The sequence below is a fragment of the Urocitellus parryii genome, chromosome 2, assembly GCF_045843805.1.
Source record: "Urocitellus parryii isolate mUroPar1 chromosome 2, mUroPar1.hap1, whole genome shotgun sequence".
In the NCBI taxonomy this organism is placed as follows: Eukaryota; Metazoa; Chordata; class Mammalia; order Rodentia; family Sciuridae; genus Urocitellus; species Urocitellus parryii.
Window position 1 is genome coordinate 157,079,155 of NC_135532.1, and position 24,404 is coordinate 157,103,558.

A 24,404-nucleotide genomic window follows, 5' to 3' on the forward strand; every position below is an offset into this window, starting at 1 on the left:
GAGTCAGACACAGCTGTCTCAGGCAGATGGCTTTAGTGGGAAATATTATAAGCCTCACAGATTTTTTTAAAATATGAAAGGGTTTTCTGTCTCATTAGTACTTCATGGTTGACCATCCACAAACACCTGGTTGTCGGACTTCTTCTTGTGAAAATGTAACTATACATAGTTTTAACTCTTAAGAATATGTATTAAGTAATGTTTGTCCAAAGGATCGAATACTTACTATAAAGGCGCATATAGAAGGAAAACCCATTCCCAAATAGCTTAAATAAGATAACAAATTGAAATCGGAACCAAACAGGGACTTGGAATAGAGATAGAGGCAAATTAAATTACTTTGGTCTTTTCCAATACCCAAACTACTCTGCCCAAAGGGAATTCCAGGCCTTGAGAGACATCTATTCTATCATCGTCAATAAACAAGTTAATACAAATGACAATTTTTTTTCCCTCAAAATAACAGTCAGCACATTTCTACTTTTTTCTCCTCATACTTAAGGAACATGTTACCATCATCTTCAACACATATATACATGAATACCAATACTATAATGTACTTGCTCGAGAAAGGAATCACCATACCTGCCCTGTCAAACTCTTGGAGTGTGGACCGTTTAAATCCAGGTACTATAATTTATTAGTTTTTTAATAGATTAAATTTGTCCCAAGGTCACAAATTTTAGTGTTTATACTTGTAAGGAGATAACACCTATCTAATACCTTGCAAGATCAGTTAAGTTTAGTGTTTAAAGTAATTTTAAAACTACAAAATGATCTGTAAAAGTAGGTATTGCAAAGACTGGAGTTTATTTGTATTTAAATGTTAACAGTATTCTACTTTTCAATTAATCAGTAAAGAAAACCTTCATTCTTTAAGAAGTATTTTTCAGTACCTTGTGTTTTACTTTATGATAAAAAGGTGGTTATCAGTGTTAGGAAGGAGTTTACAAATCTGATTTGCAAGAGGAAACATGGAGCAAAGATGTGATATTGGTTTTTGCCACATATACAGAAACTTTCTATGTGATAGATATTATTATACTTCTTTAAATAGAATAACTGAATCTTTAAAAACCTTAGAAATGGGTAATATTTTTATTTCATTTTATGGATGAAGAAGATGTGGCACAAGAAGCTTGGAAACTTGCCCAAGATTGGAATCCTCCTAGTAAGTACTGTCTCAAGACACATACTCAGCAAGTTAGCACAATGTTCTATTATGTCTCATGGTGGGCCACTAATACATACACATGCACAAATTCCCATCATTAATATCGAATGAAATTAACAATACTAAGTAAGCAATAAATAAACAGTTCATCTTGAGGTAGTGTGATCAAGGAAGTTTTCATGATATGAAACCAAAATTAGATCCAAACTTGTTTTAAAATTTTAAACAAGAAAAATTAAAGGACAAATAAGAATATATAGTACATATGTTCATCGAGTGTGCATAGGTTTATACTTTATTGGAATATTACATACATATAGAAAAATGCAAAAATCCCACATGTACATTTGTAAGAGCTCAGACTCTTTTATAGACTAGATTTATTTCATGATTTTAAAAAGGAGCAAAAGCAATCTGTCTTAAAGCAATGTCTGACTACTCAGTCTAAATATCAGTATAAATACAATCTATTTTATTTCAAAATTACAACTTAAACATTTTACTATAATCAAGATTATTCAATTCTTGTCTATTTTTAACATAAAATAATTTGAAATAGAACAATTTATGTCTTTCCATAATACAACTTGCCCTCGGACAAATTAATTACTTTCAGTTTGCCTGAGAAGCACTGTGTTGATTTTTTCCATGGTATAGATGGAAGGCTCCCTCTCTCACCCCTCTGGATTTTTATATTTACTAAAATTTTAACATTTTATATGAAGGAAAACATTTCCAGAGCTACTTTTCAAAGGACACACAAAACAGTCTCTGAAAATGTTTCTTACTCATTTAAATTTCCAGCAAAATTCACATACTGATTGCTTGTTGGTCCTGTGTGCATCCAATGAAACTTACCAAGCGATAGGTCTGGGCCTTTAAAACATTGAGATCAATAAAGTTTTCTTCGTTATCTGTCTCCTCTTCCTTAAGAAAACAAAAACATTTTTAAATTATAAAGAAATTATAATTAAAAAATTTATTTCCAACATTCATATACATAATATACTAAGCTATAACAAACTTAATATAAGGACTAACAGTAAAGCATATTTAAAAGTCTAATAAACATATGTATAAAGCAGGGCACAATATTTTAATAGCTCATATGTTCTCTGTCATTTTGATGGTGCCATTTAAATAGGATCTTTTCTGCAGTCACTGAAGAAAGAAAGAGAGGGAAAAAAAGGGGAAGGAAGGAGCTTTTGCTGCAGAACTATGGATAAACATAAAATCAGAGGAAAATAGCCCCAGTGGCAGATCAGAAACAGAGAGTGGAGGGAATTTATGGAAATTTTGAGCAACATGATTGAAATGAACAGAAATGAAAGGATGACAAGACACAGTTTCACTTGCTCCAGGGACCAATCACAGTGATGCATATATTTTACATTTCTTGAATGTGCAAGTTTAATAACATAACGGGTATCAGTAGTGTTTGGTTCATGGCCTTAATTCTATTTAAAAGAACGGTTCAGATGCATCCTAAGTTGAGGGTGGGTGTTTATGCACAGGAAGTGACCCTTTGAGAGGCAATTCTCTCCCTAATGAACAGTAAATATGGAGTCTGGGCAGGTCCTCCAAGCATACAGAACATGAGCTTCCCTTTTCTATCAAGGTCTTTGTGGTGACAACTGACATAATACATGAAACAAATATAATAAGATTATCCTAATCTTAGGGACATGTAATAAAGCCAACAGAGCTGGGTCCTCACATCATATGATCTCATAAAGAAAAAAACAGACTAACAAGTAAGTGTCAGTTGGTAAAGACACTTCCACATGTAGAATTGTTCAAGTTTCAGTGGTAGATTTCAAAGACAATCCTTACCAAGACTTTGGAAACATGTAAGGCAGTGGTTCTCAAAATGTGGTTCCAAGACCAGCAACATCAGCACCACCTGGGAACTTGTGAGAATGCAAATTCTAAGGTTCTATTCAGATCTACTCAGAAACTTTGGGAGTGGGGCCATTAAAGTAAGTAAGATATGACAACATGAGAAACTTTGGAAAACTGGAATGACTTTAGTAAAATATGAAATAATGTAAATGTGGATCCAATATATTCAAGAAATATTTACTTTTCTTGGGGTGGGGAATAATGGGGTACAGAGGTACAGACAAAAGTGATCTGTTTACATCTAAAGTCTGAAGCATATATGCACACTTTTGAAAAACGCTTTAGTCTGTTCTGTGTTTGCACTACTCAATAACCAGAGTAAATTATTAAAATGACAATGACTCAATGCACATGTGAGAAGAAACAAATTTATGATGCTTTTATAATAACTTATGTTGACATAAGTGATCAATAAATTACTCATTGAACTATACTGGATTAAACACTAACAAACAAAAAGCTTCAGTAGTAGGTACTAGAATGAGTCAGCATCCAACCTATGGAGCTGTTTCTCTCATAGCCAGGATTCCTGGGACCAGGAATCAGAGGGTAGAAATGAGTCTGGCACCATTTGTATTACACCTAGTAGCCCACTAGCAAAACTTTTTGCTTCCTGTTCCCGTGATCTTGTTTTCTGCTGGCCTAGACATCTTAGTTCCAAACGGAAGAATGTTTTCACTAGGAGATATAACGATGATTCCATTGAATTAAAAGTTAAGACTGCTATCTAACTACTTTGGGCAAAGAGGGGAATTACTGTGCTGCTGGCATGATTGATCCTGACTACCAAGAGGAAATTGGATTTTTACTCCACAATGGAAGAAAGATTATGGCTGAAATACATCCAAATATCCTTTAGATTGTCTCTGATTATTATTATGCCCTGTGATTAAAGTCAATTGGAAACTATAACCCAATCCAGGAAGGACTAATTGCCCAGACTCTTCAGGATTGAAAGTTTGGGTCACCCTGAGCTACTGGGATTATGGATGGGTACCACCATGCCCAGAAAATATTGTTATTTTTACATGATAATATTAAAGTTAAAAGATATCAAGAAGAGAAAATATCACTAGAGAACTTTACCTCCTTTTGGAGAAAGAGTTAGGTGCAATATCTGTTGAATGCAGAATCTTTTTGTTAGGTGGAATTATGACCTTGCTATTTTCCTTATTTGGAGAGTAAATGATTTAATGAGACATGTATGGGTGCCAAGCTGAAAGAGGTGGACTTGTAATGGTTAAGTTCATGTGTGAATTTGATTAAGTACAGAATGCCCAGATATTTGGTTTAACATATTGAGGGTATGTCTGTGAGGATATCCCTAGATGAATAACTATGTGAGTCAGAAGAAGGAGCAGTTAGATTGTTCTTCCCAATGTTGGTGGGCCTCAGTCAATCCATGAAGATCTGAACAGAATAAAAAGGGCAGAATTTACTTTTTTCTGCCTGTCTTTGAACCAAGACATCATTCTTCCTTGTCCCCAGACTCAGAATGAAACTTATATTCTCAGCATGGCTCTCGTGATTCTTCATATTCACACTAGAACTACACCACCAACTCTCCTGGGTCAACAGCTTATCAAATGCAGACCTTGGGACTTCTTAACCTCCATAACTACATATGCTAATTCCTTATAGTAACTTTATCCATATATAAAGGTGTGCATGTGTGTGTATATATTTGTGTGTCCCAATTTGGGGCTTATGTTTCTCTAAAGAACTCAGACTAAGCTACTGATCATGTAAGATTATTCAAGCTACTAAATATTACTAAGAGAATATTTAAAAGAAATTCAAATATAAATAGGAGGCTTAGAAAATGTATTAAAAAACAAATTAGAATTCCAATTTCAATAATTCAGAAGTTACAACTATTTCCTATCATTTATTTGCCTAATTTGCACCTTCTTAATTCTCTTACTGCCAATTATACTAAGGATATGATAGAACAAGTGAGAATATTCTGTCATGACCAATACTTTTTTTCCCTCACAATTACCAATGTGTCCTATCTTCATTTGGTCAGTTTAAAACTGAAAGTTTCTAGTTTCTACAGAACTTTGCCAGAAATGTTCTTCACCATCCTTGAGCCACACTACAAATTCAAGTAACAGGATCAATATGCCACCAACATAAGGCTTTCTGGGACTAAACCAGCTTTCCTTAGCAAGGAAGACAGGGGAAGTAAGAGAGCTTCTTAGAATAATATGATGACAATAAGGAAGAAAGGAAAGAAAGAGATATGACACAGGGAACAAATAGCATTAGGGGAAACCTCTCTGAGGGAGGCCTTTGGTTTCATCTTATGATAGTAAAAGTTCTACCTCTAATTGGGAAGAAATGTATTAAAAAGCTGCTTTCTAGTTTGTTTCTCTAAATGTATAGACTCTATAATGCTGCTTTGAACTTTACAGGATTCCTAATAAAAAATTAGATACAATTTTAAAAATTTACACAACAATATGGTGATAGATTTTATTTAGTAAAAACCTACTATATGCCAGGCCCTGCTCAATAAGCTGGAGAAACAACTAGCAAAATTAGACATGGTTTCTGCCTGCAGAGATTTTTCTTTCCCTTGATGAGTAGGAAATTTTTTTCTGCCCTTGAGTTACATGTCTTTGAAGTTAATGCTGGGGTACTAGGCCCAGGTATTTGTTAATAAACTTATTAATAACTATTAAGTATTTATTAAGAAGATAAGATGATGGGGGGGCGGGGTTGTGGCTCAGTGGTAGAGCTCTTGCCTAGCATGTGTGAGGCACTAGGTTCAATTCTCCAGCACTGCATATAAATAAATAAAATAAAGGTCCATCAACAACTAAAAAATATATATTAAAAAACTACTTTTCACTTGAATCAAAGTGTGAAATATGATATATCAAGAACTATGTAATGTTTTGAACAACCAACAATAAAAAAAAAAAAAACTGCTTTTAAAAAAGACAAGAGAGGGCTGGGGATGTGGCTCAAGCGGTAACGCAGCTCGCCTGGCATGCACGGGGCACTAGGTTTGATCCTCAGCACCACATACAAATAAAATAAAGATGTTGTGTCCACCGAAAACTGAAAAATAAATATTAAAAAATTCTCTCTCTCTCTCTCTCTCTCTCTCTCTCAAAAAAAAAAAAAAAAAAGACAAGAGAAATACCTGAGTAGAATAAATGAGATGAAAAATTGGGAATATGTGAGGAATTAATTTCTGAGCCATGAATGAAAAGATCTATTACACAGGGAATAAAGTCTCAACCTAAATGACCCAAACAATCTGGACTTGGTCTCTGCCTAGTTAATCTTAAATCACCAGCCCTCTCACTCAGAAATACTGGCCCAGTGGTTTCTCTCAGCTCCTTGATCACACAAAGCTCCTAGCTGCTTAGAGCTTTTGCACATTTCCTACCACCTCGTTCTCACCCACTACATAACTTGTGCTCAATGAATACATGCAGAGTGAGCAAATATATGCTTTGCTTTGACTTTTTATTACGTCAAAAAATATTTTTCAAGCTGACTAGTTTTACAATGATCTTTTTCCTTCTATAAGTAGCAGTCATCTACTTTATATATGATTAAAAATATTTATTTGCACTTCTGATAAAATGCATGTTAAATGTTTTGAAAGCACAAAGAATTGTCAAAAAGAATCACCTATAACCCTTCTACCCATTTACAACAAATGTTAACATATTGATATTATTTATTTTCTTTAGTTATTTTACACAGCTGAAGTCATGATAACATAGAATTTAGAATTTTTTCCTCAGTTAATTTTATAACAGTGTAAATTATTATCCTCATGTCACTCATGTTTCTTCAAAACTAACTTTTAATAGATACATAGTATTATAATTGGATATTAAGTACTAAGGATATGATTACAAAAAGCGGGTAAGAATATTCTAATTTAGTGGTTATTTTTTAGCATTTAATATTAAAATAATTCCATGACTAACAACTTTGTAGCAGATAATAACCTATTTAAACTGAAATACAGAATACATTATCTACTAATTTAAAAAAAATACCTAGGGGATCCAACATGGCGGCCGGCGAGGAAGCAGCGATTCCAACGTCTCCACTTTAACGGGATAAGAAAGACCCATCTGAACAGCTGCAGCCTACCTACGGAGGAACTTCTAGCATAATTCCCTTAAGAGGAGAGCAGCCGTGATCTGGTAGGTTTATTGGAAGTGACAGTTTGTCCCAGAGAAGTGGATCTTGGATGGCCACTCGGGCACAGAGGTCTAGTCGCGCAGCATTCAGCTACCCGGCTACACAGGTGGCCCCGCGGCGGGTGCAGAAGTCAAGTCCCGGAGCCAACAACCGATTTTGCAAGCGGCGGACACCCGGAACGGCTTGGGCCGCCCCGCCCGAACCGGCAGTCGGCCTCCACCATCCGGGCTCCCCCGGGAGGCATAGCGCTCGCTCTGGGAGCAGCCGCTTCTCCCGCCCGGTTCCTAACCACGCGGCCGCAGCTACCCGGCTACACAGGTGGCCCCGCGGCGGATGCAGAAGTCAAGTCCCGGAGCCAGCAACCGCTTTTGTAAGCGGCAGACACCCGGAATGGCTTGGGCCGCCCCGCCCGAACCGGCAGTCGGCCTCCGCCATCCGGGCTCCCCCGGGAGGCAGAGCGCTCGCTCTGAGAGCAGCCGCTTCTCCCGCCCTGTTCCTAACCACGTGGCCTCAGCTACCCAGCTACCCGGCTCCACAGGTGGCCCCGCGGCGGGTGCAAAAGTCAAGTCCCGGAGCCAGCTGCCGCTTTTGTAAGCGGCGGACACCCTGAGAGGCTTGGGCTGCCCCACCCGAACCGGCAGTTGGACTCCGCCATCCGGGCTCCCCCAGGAGGCCTAGCGCTCGCTCTGGGAACAGCCACCTCTCCCTCCCGGTTCCCAACCACGCGGCCACAGCTACCCGGCTCCACAGGTGGCACCGCGGCGGGTGCTGAAGTCAAGTCCTGAGGAGGAAAGATGGCAGCGAAGGGAGTGCATCACCCCAGTGCGCCGCGTCACTGAGCGGGAGAAAGATGATGTGAATCGCCTGAAGGCTATCTTGTAGGGAATTTCCAGTGAAATTGAGGTGCTCCAGAATCTAGTGGACAGACTTCCAACGTGCGAAGTTCGACTGCGGGAGCTCCATTTCTCCGCACGGAGGGTCGCATAGCCTGATAGGCAATCGCCCCGCGTCTGGAGTCTGTGGCGCGCACTGGGGAGCGGCAAGGTGCCGGAGCGGGGGAGCAATGATACCTGCGGCCCACTGGAAAGACAGGCCAGGTAGCTTGCCAGCGTAACACCGAGGCAGTCGCGTCAAACTGGTTGGAGTGGGGGTGGAGCAGGGTCGCCGACCTGGTCCGGAGGGGGCTCAGCGACCCGTTGGAGAGGTAGTCAGGTACCCCCATTGGGAGTGGGGGCTGTGCAGAACTGCGACCCACCGGCCTAGAGGTCTGCCACCGTGGTAGACACGTCACACCAATTGGAGTGGGGACCCAGCAGAGCCGCCACCCACATCCAGATCAGGACCAACGACCCCAGGGCGTGGTAGTTACGTTACCACAATTGGAGTGGGGGCAGAGCAAAGCCGCCACCCGTGCCCGCAGGGGGGGCAGACCTGCGACCGATCAGCGTGGTAGACAGATCACCCTAATTAGAGGAGGAGCATAGCCACTACCCGCCCTGCAAGGGAGACTCCCCAACTATACAAGAGAAATATAAATAAATAGGGGGTAAATTTCAAAAACACAACAGTTGCACCAAGCAGAAAGAAACGAGAGCAGTATGAAAAGACAAGGAAAGAAAGGACCACAAGCAATGCAGGTCAACTCAACATTAGAAGAGGTAATAGCTGCAACAGATGGAATGTCAGATAAAGAGTTCAGGATATACATGCTTCAGATTATCTGGAGTCTCAAGGAAGACATGAGACAGCAAAATCAGACAATGAAAGATCACATTGACAAACAAATCCAGGAAGTAAAAGATCAATTTCACAGGGAGATAGAGGTAATAAAAAACAAACAAATAGAAATCCTAGAAATGCAGGAAACAATAAACCAACTTAAAAACTCAATTGAGAATACTACCAGCAGAGTAGATCACTTAGAAGAGAGAACATCAGACAATGAAGACAAAGTATTTCAATTGGAAAAGAACATAGACAGCTCAGCAAGTCTGCTAAGAAACCATGAGCAGAACATCCAAGAACTATGGGACAATATCAAAAGACCAAATTTAAGAGTCATTGGGATACAGGAAGGCACAGAGCTCCATACCAAAGGAATAAACAGTCTATTCAGTGAAATAATAGGAGAAAACTTCCCAGACTTGAAGAATGAGACAGAATCCCAAATCCTAGAAGCCTACAGGACGCCGAACGTGCAAAATCATAAGAGATCCACACCTAGACACATTATAATGAAGATGTCCAACATACAGAATAAGGAGAGAATTTTAAAAGCTGGAGGAGAAAGAAAGCAGATTACATTTAGGGGTAAACCAATCAGGATAACAGCTGATCTCTCAACACAGACTCTGAAAGCTAGAAGATCCTGGAATAACATATTTCAAACACTGAAAGAAAATGGGTTCCAACCAAGAATCGTGTATCTGGCGAAATTAAGCTTCAGGATAGAAGATGAAATTAAAACCTTCCACTATAAACAAAAGTTAAAAGAATTCGCAGCTAGAAAACCATCTCTTCAAAAAATCCTTGGCAAAACATTACAGGAAGAGGAAATGGAAAATAACAATGAAAACCAACAATGGGAGGTAGGACAGTAAAGGGGGGAAAGTAGTCAAAGAGGATAACAAATCAGGTTTAGTAACATCAATAAATAAATATGGCTAGAAGAACAAACCATATCTCAATAATAACCCTAAATGTTAATGGCTTAAACTCACCACTCAAGAGACACAGGCTAGCAGAATGGATCACAAAACAAGACCCAACAATATGCTGCCTACAGGAGACGCATCTGATAGGAAAAGATATTCATAGACTGAAGGTGAAAGGTTGGGAAAAATCATACCACTCATATGGACTGCGGAAACAAGCAGGAGTGGCCATACTCATATCTAATAAAATAGATTTCAAGCCAAAGTTAATCAAAAGGGACAAAGAAGGACACTTCATACTGCTCAAGGGAACCATACACCAACAAGACATAACAATCATAAATATATATCCCTCAAATAATGGTGCAGCTGTGTTCATCAAGCAAACTCTTCTCAAGTTCAAGAGTCTAATAGACCACCATACAATAATCATGGGAGACTTCAACACACCTCTCTCACCACTGGACAGATCTTCCAAACAAAAGTTAAATAAGGAAACTATAGAACTCAATAACACAATTAACAACCTAGACTTAATTGACATATATAGACTATACCACCCAACATCAAGTAGTTACACTTTTTTCTCAGCAGCACATGGAACCTTCTCAAAAATAGACCATATATTATGTCACAGGGCAACTCTTAGTCAATATAAAGGGGTAGAAATAATACCATGCATCTTATCTGATCACAATGGAATGAAACTGAAAATCAATGATAAAAGTAGGAAGGAAAAATCAAGCATCACTTGGAGAATGAACAATAGGTTGCTGAATGATCAATGGGTTTTAGAAGACATCAAGGAGGAAATTAAAAACTTCCTAGAGTTAAATGAAAACACAGACACAACATATCGGAATCTATGGGACACATTGAAAGCAGTTCTAAGAGGAAAATTCATTGCTTGGAGTTCATTCCTCAAAAAAAAAAAAAACCAACAAATAAATGATCTCATACTTCATCTCAAAATCCTAGAAAAAGAAGAGCAAAACAACAGCAAAAGAAGTAGAAGGCAAGAAATAATTAAAATCAGAGCTGAAATTAATGAAATTGAAACAAAAGAAACAATTGAAAAAATTGACAAAACTAAAAGCTGGTTCTTTGAAAAAATAAATAAAATTGACAGACCCTTAGCCATGCTAACGAAGAGAAGAAGAGAGAGAACCCAAATTACTAGCATACGGGATGAAAAAGGCAATATCACAACAGACACTTCAGAAATACAGAAGATAATCAGAAATTACTTTGAATCCTTATACTCCAATAAAATAGAAGATAGTGAAGGCATAGATAAATTCCTTGAGTCCTATGATCTGCCCAGATTGAGCCAGGAGGATATAGACAACCTAAACAGACCAATAACAATAGAGGAAATAGAAGAAACCATCAAAAGACTACCAACTAAGAAAAGCCCAGGACCGGATGGGTATACAGCAGAGTTTTACAAAACCTTTAAAGAGGAACTAACACCAATACTTTTCAAGCTATTTCAGGAAATAGAAAAAGAGGGAGAACTTCCAAATTCATTCTACGAGGCCAACATCACCCTGATTCCGAAACCAGACAAAGACACATCAAAGAAAGAAAACTACAGACCAATATCTCTAATGAACCTTGACGCAAAAATCCTCAATAAAATTCTGGCGAATCGGATTCAAATACATATCAAAAAAATTATACATCATGATCAAGTAGGATTCATCCCTGGAATGCAAGGCTGGTTTAATATACGGAAATCAATAAATGTTATTCACCACATCAATAGACTTAAAAATAAGAACCATATGATCATCTCAATAGATGCAGAAAAAGCATTCGACAAAGTACAGCATCCCTTTATGTTCAAAACGCTAGAAAAATTAGGGATAACAGGATCATACCTCAACATTGTAAAAGCAATCTATGATAAGCCACAGGCCAGCATCATTCTGAATGGAGAAAAATTGAAGGCATTCCCTCTAAGATCTGGTATAAGACAGGGATGCCCTCTCTCACCACTTCTGTTCAACATAGTCCTCGAAACACTGGCCAGAGCAATGAGACAGACAAAAGAAATTAAAGGCATAAAAATAGGAAAAGAAGAACTTAAATTATCACTATTTGCAGATGATATGATTCTATACCTAGCAGACCCAAAAGGGTCTACAAAGAAGCTATTAGAGCTAATAAATGAATTCAGCAAAGTGGCAGGATATAAGAACAACACGCATAAATCAAAGGCATTCCTGTATATCAGCGACAAATCCTCTGAAATGGAAATGAGGACAACTACTCCATTCACAATATCCCCCAAAAAAATAAAATACTTGGGAATCAACCTAACAAAAGAGGTGAAAGATTTATACAATGAAAATTACAGAACCCTAAAGAAAGACATAGAAGAAGACCTTAGAAGATGGAAAAATATACCCTGCTCATGGATAGGCAGAACTAACATCATCAAAATGGCGATATTACCAAAAGTTCTCTATAAGTTCAATGCAATGCCAATCAAAATCCCAACAGCATATCTTGTAGAAATAGATAAAAGAATCATGAAATTCATATGGAATAATAAAAGACCCAGAATAGCAAAAACAATACTAAGCAGGAAGTGTGAATCAGGCGGTATAGCGATTCCAGACTTCAAACTATACTACAGAGCAATAGTAACAAAAACAGCATGGTACTGGTACCAAAACAGGCGGGTGGACCAATGGTACAGAATAGAGGACACAGTAACCAATCCACAAAACTACAACTATCTTATATTTGATAAAGGGGCTAAAAGCATGCAATGGAGGAAGGATAGCATCTTCAACAAATGGTGCTGGGAAAACTGGAAATCCATTTGCACCAAAATGAATCTGAATCCCTATCTCTCGCCGTGCACAAAAGTTAACTCAAAATGGATCAAGGAGCTTGATATTAAATCAGAGACACGGCATCTGATAGAAGAAAAAGTTGGTTATGATCTACACGCTGTGGGATCGGGCTCCAAATTCCTCAATAGGACACCCATAGCACTAGAGTTAACAAATAGAATCAACAAATGGGACTTACTCAAATTAAAAAGTTTTTTCTCAGCAAAAGAAACAATAAGAGAGATAAACAGGGAGCCTACATCCTGGGAACAAATCTTTACTCCACACACTTCAGATAGAGCCCTAATAACCAGAATATACAAAGAACTCAAAAAATTAGACAATAAGATAACAAATAACCCAATCAATAAATGGGCCAAGGACCTGAACAGACACTTCTCAGAGGAGGACATACAATCAATCAACAAGTACATGAAAAAATGCTCACCATCACTAGCAGTCAGAGAAAGGCAAATCAAAACTACCCTAAGATACCATCTCACTCCAGTAAGATTGGCAGCCATTAGGAAGTCAAACAACAATAAGTGCTGGAGAGGATGCGGGGAAAAGGGCACTCTTGTTCATTGCTGGTGGGACTGCAAATTGGTGCAGCCAATTTGGAAAGCAGTATGGAGATTTCTCGGAAAGCTGGGAATGGAACCACCATTTGACCCAGCTATTCCCCTTCTTGGTCTATTCCCTAAAGCCCTAACAAGAGCATGCTACAGGGACACTGCTACATCGATGTTCATAGCAGCTCAATTCACGATAGCAAGACTGTGGAACCAGCCTAGATGCCCTTCAATAGATGAATGGATAAAAAAAATGTGGCATTTATACACTATGGAGTATTACTCTGCATTAAAAAATGACAAAATCATAGAATTTGGAGGGAAATGGATGGCATTAGAGCAGATTATGCTAAGTGAAGCTAGTCAATCTTTAAAAAACAAATACCAAATGACTCCTTTGATATAAGGGGTGTAAACAAGGACAGGGTAGGGACGAAGAGCTTGAGAAGAATATTTACATTAAACAGGGATGAGAGGTGGGAGGGAAAGGGAGTGAGAAGGGAAATTGCATGGAAATGGAAGGCGATCCTCAGGGTTATACAAAATGTCATATAAGAGGAAAGGAGGGGTAAGACAAGAGAATACAAATGGAAGAAATGATTTACAGTAGAAGGGGTAGAGAGAGAAAAGGGGAGGGGAGGGGAGGGGAGGGGGGATAGTAGACAATAGGACAGACAGCAGAATACATCAGACACTAGAAAGGCAATATGTCAATCAATGGAAGGGTAACTGATGTGATACAGCAATTTGTATACGGGGTAAAAGCGGGAGTTCATAATCCACTTGAATCAAACCGTGTAATATGATGTATTAAGAACTATGTAATGTTATGAACGACCAATAAAAAAAAAATGACAAAATCATAGAATTTGGAGGGAAATGGATGGCATTAGAGCAGATTATGCTAAGTGAAGCTAGTCAATCTTTAAAAAACAAATACCAAATGACTTCTTTGATATAAGGGGAGTAAACAAGGACAGGGTAGGGACGAAGAGCTTGAGATGAAGATTTACATTAAACAGGGATGAGAGGTGGGAGGGAAAGGGAGTGAGAAGGGAAATTGCATGGAAATGGAAGGCGATCCTCAGGGTTATACAAAATGACATATAAGAGGAAAGGAGGGGTAAGACAAGATAATATAAATGGAAGAAATGATTTACAGTGGAAGGGGTAGAGAGAGAAGGGGAGGGGAGGGGAGGGAAGGGGGGATAGTGGAGAATAGGACAGACAGCAGAATACATCAGACACTAGAAAGGCAATATGTCAATCAATGGAAGGGTAACTGATGTGATACAGCAATCTGTATACGGGGTAAAAGCGGGAGTTCATAACCCATTCGAATCAAACCGTGTAATATGATGTATTAAGAACTATGTAATGTTATGAACGACCAATAAAAAAAAATACCTAAAAACTTTAATTGGTTTATAACAGCAACATATTACATAAATTTTGTTTTTTACATTTCAGCATAATTTCTAAAACATTAGGATTAAATTCATTTCTAGTTCTGAGCATTACCTTACAAAAAAGCTCTTTTATATCTCTCATCTTACTATTGTAGAGAATTCATCATTTAACCTTACACCAGGAATCGGATGTTAAGCATGGAAAAAGGTAAAGATGCTGCCAAATAATTTAAATAATGTTGGTTATATTAAGCATTAAAAAAAAAAAAATCCTGCGGGCTGGGATTGTAGCTCATTGGTAGAGCATTTGCCTTGCATGTGTGAGGCACTGGTGATATTATTTCCAACTACAACTAAAAAATATTAAAAAAAATTAAAACGTTCCTGGGCTAGGCACATTGGCACACACCTATAATCCTAGCAATTCAGGAGGCTGGGGCAAAAGGATCAAGGACAGTCTCAGCAACTCAACTACGTGAGTCACTGTCTCAAAATAAAAATTTAAAAAGGCTCTGGCTGTCACTCAGCAGTGGAGCAACTAGGGTTTTAGTACCAACAACAAAAAGATAACTCTGTAGGGTAGAATTCATCTGAATTTTAAAAAATAATTTTTTTGGAAATGAATGTTGTTCCTATGAAGTAGAATAATTTATGTATTACCCTCAGTTCTATTCTTCTACTCTAAATCCTTTGATAGTCATGGTCTATTCAATATCATGAATGGTTGTTCACAAAATATTTACTCATATAACTAGTGATATGTACTTTTAAAGTTTAAGAAACTCTGCTAAAATTCACTAGAAAATATGAACATTAAATTAAAGGTCCAAACAACTGATATTTGGTACTGTATTTAGAAGATTTTTTTTTTCTCTAGAAACAAAATACATTCCAGAAAATGGAAGTCTGGAGGAATTAAGGAAAGGAACCCAAAGGTGAAAAGTAAACACAAAGTTCAGCAACACACATACCACAAATTCTTCATCCACTTTATTCAATGTTAATTCTGCATCATCTTCTGGAACAGTTTCTTCTTCTAATTCTTCCACAGGGTATGATGGCCTAAAATAATAAGGCTTAATATGAGAATTAAAAAAAAAATTTTTAGTAAGACAAAAAATATAATACAAATATTAAGGATTCCCTCCACCTCAGATCTTGTCCTCTGTGACTGCTTCCATAATTACTGTTAAATGTTTCCTGTATTCCTTCTAAAACTTTCTGTGTGAAAAATAAAAATGTGTACTCCAAATTTAAGGAAAACATTTACAAAAATTATGATATTAGACATAGTGTTATCCAATCTACATTCCTTACTTATCAACATACACATTTAGTTACGCATCTCTCTCTCATTTTTATACACTTGCACTATATTCCACTGAATAGCAGTACTACAAATTGGCAGTCAATGTCTTAATAACGAGGTTGTTTCTAGTTTCTAACTAGACACTATTGTAAAAATCATCTTTATACGTTTATCATAATGTATGCTATTTTATAATAAATTTGTATAAGTGGAATTGCTATATTAACAATTTTATACACGTTATTATTTTGCTGCATTTAGCCAAACTTGACTTCCAAAATGTTACCCTAATTTATACTTCGAACAACAGTGAAGGATACTATCTCTCTTTCCATATTCATCATTATAATATAAATATTTAATTTTTAATCTTTAAATCTTCAAAAGAATCCTTATTATCAACCAAGTGAAAAAAATCTCATTTTTTAAAAAAAATTGCATTTCTTTGGCATGAGAGTGGTAGAACATCTTTTCTTATTTTAATTGGTTATTCATATTTCTTTCTCAGTGAAGTGCTTACTTGTGCTCTTTGTCGTTTGGCTTTTGAAAATTAAGAACACCAATGTTTTTCCTAACTTGTGTTAGAAATATCTTCTAACTTGTGTTAGAAATATCCTCATTGCTATACAAAATTACATATAAGAGGTTGTGAGGGGAATGGGAAAATAAACAAGGAGAGAAATGAATTACACTAGATGGGGTAGAGAGAGAAGATGGGAGGGGAGGGGAGGGGGGATAGTAGGGGATAGGAAAGGTAGCAGAATACAACAATTACTAATTGGGCATTATGTAAAATTGTGGATGTGTAACCGACGTGATTCTGCAATCTGCATTTGGGGTAAAATTGGGAGTTCATAACCCACTTCAATCTAATGTATGAAATATGATATGTCAAGAGCTTTGTAATGTTGTGAACAACCAATAAAAAATAAATAAAAATTTAAAAAAAAGAAACAACTGCAAACTATGGCTCAGCCAGACGCCAGCTTCATGCAAAAAAAAAAAAAAGAAAAGAAATATCTTCTTAGTTTATTACTTGTAATCTTGGCTACTCAAGACTGTTACAGTTCTGACTAGAAAGATGTGGCAACCTTTCCTTGCATAAATCCTAGATTTAACATCATTCATACAAGGTTTTCCCTAACACGATATCTCCTATGTCCCTCTGGTCTTTTAGTATTTCTGTAGTTTTATTTTTCACTTTTATATCTTTGATCAATTCGAAGTTTGTTTTATGTGGGTGATGAGCTTTATTCTTATTTCCAATGTCTAATTAATGGCCCTAACACTAAACACTGAACAATCATTTCAATATTAAAAACAACCAAAAATGTTTTGGGGTTTATTTATGGCAACTTATCATGATGTCAACTTATTAACATGTCCATATCTTGGACATGCTAACAGAATACAAAAATATAAGGAAAGAAAGTACTGTGAACCAAATCAGTCTTCTTAAAGGATGAATATTTCATTATTAGAATTAGGTAATATCTCATAAGCAATGAATGCTCTAGAATTTGTTTTGACATATTTAGACATAAAAATAAACATCTATAAATATGTGACTTCTATGTAATATTCATAGTACATAGCTGATATATTCTCTAATGTTTATTACTTTTCACAATTTCTCCCCTTTATATTCCCCTTGTATATACTTGTATGAAGTCCCTACAAATTAGTTGAGGCACAATGCCAGGCCAAGAATAAGATGTACCTAGAAATAAAGTAAGTGCAAAATCAAATAGTTAAATAGTGGTTGAGATACTAAAGCTTCTGGTGAAGTTCAAATACATTGGACTATATATTGGCAACTTTAAAAACATGCCTAACAAAGCAGCACATCACATAACTTACCTTTTCTACAAATCTAATAAAATAGTATTATGGATCATGTATATATTGCACTAAGTAGAAATGTTCACATTGAAGTAAATGAAATTTCCATATTTCAGTTTAAAGATTGGTTATTTCACAGGATTAAACCTGATGATAACCTAAATCAAAGAATTTTTTAAAAGAACTTACTAAGAGGAAGTAGATTATTTACATGAAAGACCATAATTAAATATAGATTAAAATGTTAACAGGAAATAACATATACCTCTTTCTACCGAAGTTAATTTTAATTCAGAAACCACTTCTTGCTCATGTTTTGCTTACTTAAGAGACAACCACATTCTAAATTATCCTAATTTTGAAAAGATGAAATGTATATATTTTTGAATTATGACCTACATACATTGACAGTTTCTAGTTTTATTTCTTCTTCATTAATTGTGCATCTTTGGTATACCAACGACTAGGCTAACTGCCACAGAGTACATATGAAGATTGCAGGATTTCTAGGAAAGCCAGACCTATAAATAAATGATTTTATTATTTGTTTGTTTACTTTTGTAGTGCTTACCAACTGCTCTACTAGTGAGCTACATCCCAGTTCCCCAATCCATTATTTTAATACCACAGGATAAATCCAAAATCATCATAGAAATATTAAAAAGAAATGTACTTTCAGGTTATAGAAAAAAACTATGAATGATGTCTAGGGGAGTATCTTGTGGCTTCTTCATTTCTTTAGTATACTGGCCCAGCCATTAAGCAAAGGTGGAAAATCCCAGTTAAGGAATTATTTCCCATTTTTTCCTTAAATCTGTAACTATTAGTTACCTCTATGTATGTACTATGCATGTGTGTACAAATAAAACACGCAGAAACTTTTCTTAAAAATTCCTAAATTAACAAATATATACAATTAAACCTTTAGTAATTACATATTTGTAGGGAGGGGCACAATAATATTAATGTTACTTTAGAAATGGTTTGAAGATAGGCATTCCAATTTTTCTATACTCACTTTTCTTAATCACTTGTGGCATTTTCAGTTTAAAACAGTCAATTCTTATCAGTTCAATTAAACAGCTGTGTACCTTCAGAGGAAATGCTAAGCACATAAAATTACTACTGTCAGGATGAGTAATAGTTACCTTTTCCAGGTGAAACCAATATACTTTAATGCCTCTTCAGCTAAACAATCAAGAACATAGCACACATGTTCTCCATAACCTGACTTTAATTTTGAAGGAGGAAAATCTGCAGTTCTTCCCTGAAAAACAAAAGATAACAGGCTAGTATTTGTTAGTTTTTTCTAAATGTTGCAATATTTTAAGCACAAAACTGCTGAATACATTTATCACTTTTTTATTTCTCTGATTTAAAATAACTTATTACATTGCTTCTTAGAAATCTATCCAACAACAACAAAACTAAAATAAAAACTTTATTGTTAAAAGTATCAAATTAAAAGGCAATTATATTGCAATAGCATAACAAATCATTGATCTTGTTGGGTTAAAAAAAAAATCAGCAAAACTACTAGCCTGGTAACAGTTTAAACAACTATGTGAAGGACAGAATGACTCAATTGTCAAAAATTGGTAATATGTATGCCAAAAATGTCTTACTAGTTGTCTCCAGGAAAAGTCATAAATTAAGAGTATAACTGCTATTGTAGGCTATTAAATAAAAGTTCCCTTTCAAAATACATAGTGTTTCAACTTTGTAGTTCTTTTTTTTTTTTTAATCATTCTTTTAAAGGAAGAACTAACCACTCATAAATTTACCAAGAAAAATTTTACTTTGGACTATAAAGATTATATGCTAAATATTTTCAGAAGTGGCATTAATATTCTAATATCATTCTGAGAAGGTTTTACACAAAAAGAAATGTAGAGATAATTACTATACATTATACGTATGTATAGTATATATAGTTATTATATATATTATATATACATATATTTTTTTCCTCCCATAAAGGAGACATTCAAAAGGCTAGCATTTATTATTGAATTACCAATATTAAAATTAATAACTTGAGTCTATTCAGACAGAACAGGGTGTTTATACTTACAAAGGACCGAAGCTCAGATAATATGTTAGATATTGTTGCATTAGGGTCATCATATTCCTGAGGCTGCTCAAAGGGGCGTCCTGCTTTGTTAATCAGCCAAGCAGCAAGAGTGCAAAACATGTAGAACTGTTCACCAGGGTTGGTAGGCAGAGCAAAATAGTGTCTGTTTCAAAATAAGGGAGGAGGGGAATATTCGAAATAATGCAAGTAAGTCTATAATAACTAATGGGGCTAAGTCCCAAATTGCCAAAGAAAGCCCCCATAGCCTTCAAATTGAGACACTGTTAATTCGTTCTTACATTTCCAGTAATGCACAGCACTCACATTAAAGTCCCGAACCAGCAGAATTAGGTCATTTGCTACTCTACATAAAATATTAGATGAAAGACTTTATATGCAGGGTATGTAGTGTATGTAAAAAAAAAAGTATGTAAAACTTTTGCCAAAAGTTTAATAATAAGTGAGTACCCTCTGAAAATAATTTGAAATCATAAGAATATGTTTTTAAAAGACCTTAAACATTATTCACTGTGCATTTTTACTGTTTCTAACCTATCAGGTATGTTAAATAGTTGTTTTTATTTTAACTGTATATTCAAATCAACTGAGGCGCCAGTAAAAATACTGCTACTTGACCAATCATTGCTAATTTCCTCATCAAATTATTGAATCATAATTTATGAGAGTGGAGTACCAGCATACGTATATTTCAAAAGCTTCCTAGAGGTTCTAGGATGCAGACAGAATTAAGAAGCCTTTATCACATCACCAGTCTAGCAAACAATTGTTCACTTTGACTTTTGCTAAATCCTCTACTCTAGTAGAAAAAGTTTTATGGGGATTAGAATGATTTATACGAAAAAAATGAGAGAAATAAAATGTATTAGCAACAATACTCATGTCAGTTTGGTCAAAAATCTTATTTTTTTTCATATAGCTATCATAATTATAGTCAATGTATTTACAGTTATTATAAACTTTGTCTTAAGAATCAGTGGTCAACAATCTTTCATGTTTCCCATACTTTCTTCTTCAGAATAAGTGTAAGTTATTTGGGAGATAACAGAAATATGGAAAGAAAAAATAAACCATGGAAGTCCTTCAGATATATACTCAAAACCCTTTCAAAGCATCTACCCACCACCAACTCATCTTTTCTTTATCAACTGGTTTTCTTCAGGACAGAGGAATGGATATTGATAGATATTGCAGACCAAAGACAGTAGTTTCTCAAACATTACTATGCATCAAAATCATCTAGAAGGCTTACTAAAACACAGACTGCTTGCCCCACTCCTAAAATTTCTGAAAAAAAAAAAACAGACATAGTAAAAGGCCAGAGGAATTTCATTTCTAAATTTCCAGGGGATGCTGAAACTGCTGGTCTGGGTGATCATACTTCCGAGAACTCCTGGACTAGTATATCTCCACATAAATCCAAGGTACAAAGTATCCTGCTGAACTCATAAGGAAATATTAGAGAGATGATATCAACAGAATCTTAGTTTGACATTTGGAAAAATAATATATTTTTATTAACCTAGAAAATGTTGGTTGTCTATATTTTCAGGACAAATCATTTTAAGTAATAATCCCTAACCTACTTCTTCTATCATGGATCAAGCTGAACTACTTTTTCCTCTTACCCTTTTCCTATTACGGACTAACTTAGCAACATGGACAGTTTACATAAAGCCTACATATCTTTCAAGTTAATGGACAAGAGAAGAATGAAATCAGAATTGTCAAGAAAAATTATTTTAGCCCATCTGCAAACATTAAGTACTAGATTCTTAATTGTCTCTTCCAAAATAAAATAAATGTAAGTATTAAAGTGAAGGAAAAGCAATAAAACTTAATTATCTGGCTATCATTTGGCTAATGACTAGAGGAGAAAATGCTAGCTGTCCATTACCCTCAGCAACTAATGACATTGCCTTCAGAATATTATGAACTTTTTGCACAGCAAGCACAGAACTTTAAGTTCCACGATGAGAGAACAATTGCTACAGTTGTCATTTCTTTTCCATTTCTCAATTTCTAAGAGAACTGTTATTGCAAAAGCAGAAGTCTTTTAAACCATAGTAATTGTCAACAAGTTTACTATAAAGTGCTCCCCAGCAAGGTCCTTAGATCCCAGGGTTGCCAATTGTACATATAAGGTCTAGTAATGGGAAACAAAAAGTAGAAATTATGTAACTGATAACAGAATTCATCTCCAGAAATGAGATTGTGGGTTGTGTATTTTTCTACACATTTTCATTGTGTTCTTTTGTGCTTTCTACAGTAATTATTTTTCATAATTTTATAACAGTTTGTGTTTTGTAGAGATACGTCTGTGTTTAAAGGAATGGGCAGGTTGTCTCCCAGTCCTCTGCCGTTCCACAACTTGTTTACTTTCTCTACTAAATTACGAAGTCTGAGCTCCGTGACGCTGAGAGCTCCAGGGCTCCCCGGCTGAGTTTCGGGAGAAGCGCCCTTCCCTGGCTAGGAAGATGGAGGCATGATCTGCTAATCCGTGGGCGGCGTTCCCAGCAAGCCCGAGGAAGGCATCTCCCCAGGGCCCAGCCAACTCGGGACGAGGGCACCCACCTGGACGGGGGCTTTAGGTTGCTCTTCCGGAGGAGTTCCTCCTCGTAGCGGAGCAGCTTCAGCTTCTCCACCAAGTCCTCCATCACCACGAACATGTGGTAGGCCGCTCCGGGCCCGCGCTCTACCGCCACCTCCCCAGCCCCATCGCCGCGAGACCTAGACACCCCGTCGTCCAAACCCGATGGCGTGACCACTGCTGCAGCGGCAGCCATTGCAGAGCGGACAGAAAATGCCCAGCGAGGGCTCTGGCCCACAGATCTCTGCGGCCTATGCCGCCTGCGCTGCAGCAGTCAGGACCGCCGCGAACCGTTACCAGGCGACAGCCGGGTAACCGGTCACCCGGGCAACTAGATCCCGCCTCCTTTCCACCCTCCGGGTTCCTTATAAATGTTCTCCAATCAGGGCGCGCTTCCTGAGTGACGTTATCTTGCACCCACCCCCTGATGGGAGGAGGTCCCGCCCTTGTGGAGGCGTGGCGTCCTGCTCCCCCTACCTCCGTGAACAGTGGCGACTGGAGGTTCTGTGTCAGCTTTGTTGTACTGGGGATGGCGTGAGGCTTACTGGACCTGGTGGTTGTGGGCAGCCAAACGGGAATCTGGGTCACCTGAGAGCAGTTAAAAAGATTAAGCGGAGCTGTAGGCGCACAGTATTGCTACGCTAGCCCACTGATTCCTTTTTTTTTTTTTTTTTTAATTTTCTCAAAATTGGAAGTTTTAGTACTTGTTTGATAGTCGATATCCTTAGTTTCACTTTACATCAGGAACTTTCCAACGAGTGTTCGGTGCTTGTATTTCTTAAACGTTCGTCAGGTAGTGCTGTATTTAACAATATAGTATAAAGCTTGAACTATTACAGTGCCCCGCTATTACTTCAGTGCTAGAAAAGTGTTCGGTAGGAAGAAGACAGGATGAGGCATGGGGAAAAGGTTTGTTCTGCTTCAGAAACGTTAATGCTAAACGTGCATCTTGATGCTTAATTTGTTTCAAGCTCATGGCAGGCCGTATTCATATTTTGGTACTTTCTTAAATCCAACAAAATAGAGACTATTTTGAAAGATATTTCTTTGTGTTATAACTCAAAGTGTGGCTAAAGACAGGATTTTACTACTGTATTCTGCAGCTGTTGACCTAGAAAATGCAAGAAAGGGACATAATAGATCACAGATGGAACCAGCTTTACTGTTATCTAAAAACTTTGGTTTCAAGAAATTTTCCTAACAGCTACATAAAAAGTACGGTAAGTGGTAGATGCTGTTTTCTGGAAGAAAATAACTTAAGGCAAGAGGTTGCACGTGTATTTGTGTTTATAATGTGATTTTTAAGAGTTCTCTAATCTCTTATATTTGCTACTAAAGGATATAGAAGCACCACACTTTTGGACGTGACTGAAATTTGAAATATAGCTAATATATTTGTGTTTTTGTTAGAAAAATGAAAAGAGCACTCTTAATCAGTCTGGAACTGATGTATTTCTGATACCAATAAAGATATCAAAGTGAGAAAAGGCAAATACTAGTTTCTATCTATCAAATAAAGGACATAGAATTACTAATTTATGTAGAAAATAACCTAAAATGGGAAACTCACTGAGAATTGCTGCTAAAATAAATAACATTGTTTGCCACCACAAGTCATTGACCAGTTGCTTTTAGCAAAGATTCTTGGGAAAATTTTGACTCTACCTCACTGCTAAGCTCTTTCCTATTCTAAGCCTTAGAATAGTGATTCTTCCATGTACATCTGTATACCCCAACCACCACTGTGGAGATTAAGGGTACTGTGATACAGCTGCCTATGTACAAAATACATGTACAGCTTTTTAGGATTAAAAAAAAGTTTCCATTTACGTTTTGGG

General features: G+C 36.8%; 1 protein-coding gene across 1 annotated transcript in view; it reads right to left on the reverse strand.

The window, feature by feature from the left end:
• The window catches only part of Ift57 (intraflagellar transport 57), a 62,158-nt gene extending 39,307 nt beyond the window's left edge, over positions 1 to 22,851 (reverse strand). The window contains exons 1-5 of the mRNA XM_026396198.2: positions 22,551 to 22,851; positions 19,959 to 20,121; positions 19,033 to 19,151; positions 15,705 to 15,795; positions 2,033 to 2,101 (exon numbers count right to left, since the gene is read on the reverse strand). Coding sequence (XP_026251983.1) covers positions 2,033 to 2,101; positions 15,705 to 15,795; positions 19,033 to 19,151; positions 19,959 to 20,121; positions 22,551 to 22,762 — 654 coding nt within the window. The 5' untranslated portion in view covers positions 22,763 to 22,851. The remainder of the gene's footprint in view (positions 1 to 2,032; positions 2,102 to 15,704; positions 15,796 to 19,032; positions 19,152 to 19,958; positions 20,122 to 22,550) is intronic.
• Positions 22,852 to 24,404: the final 1,553 nt, after the last annotated feature.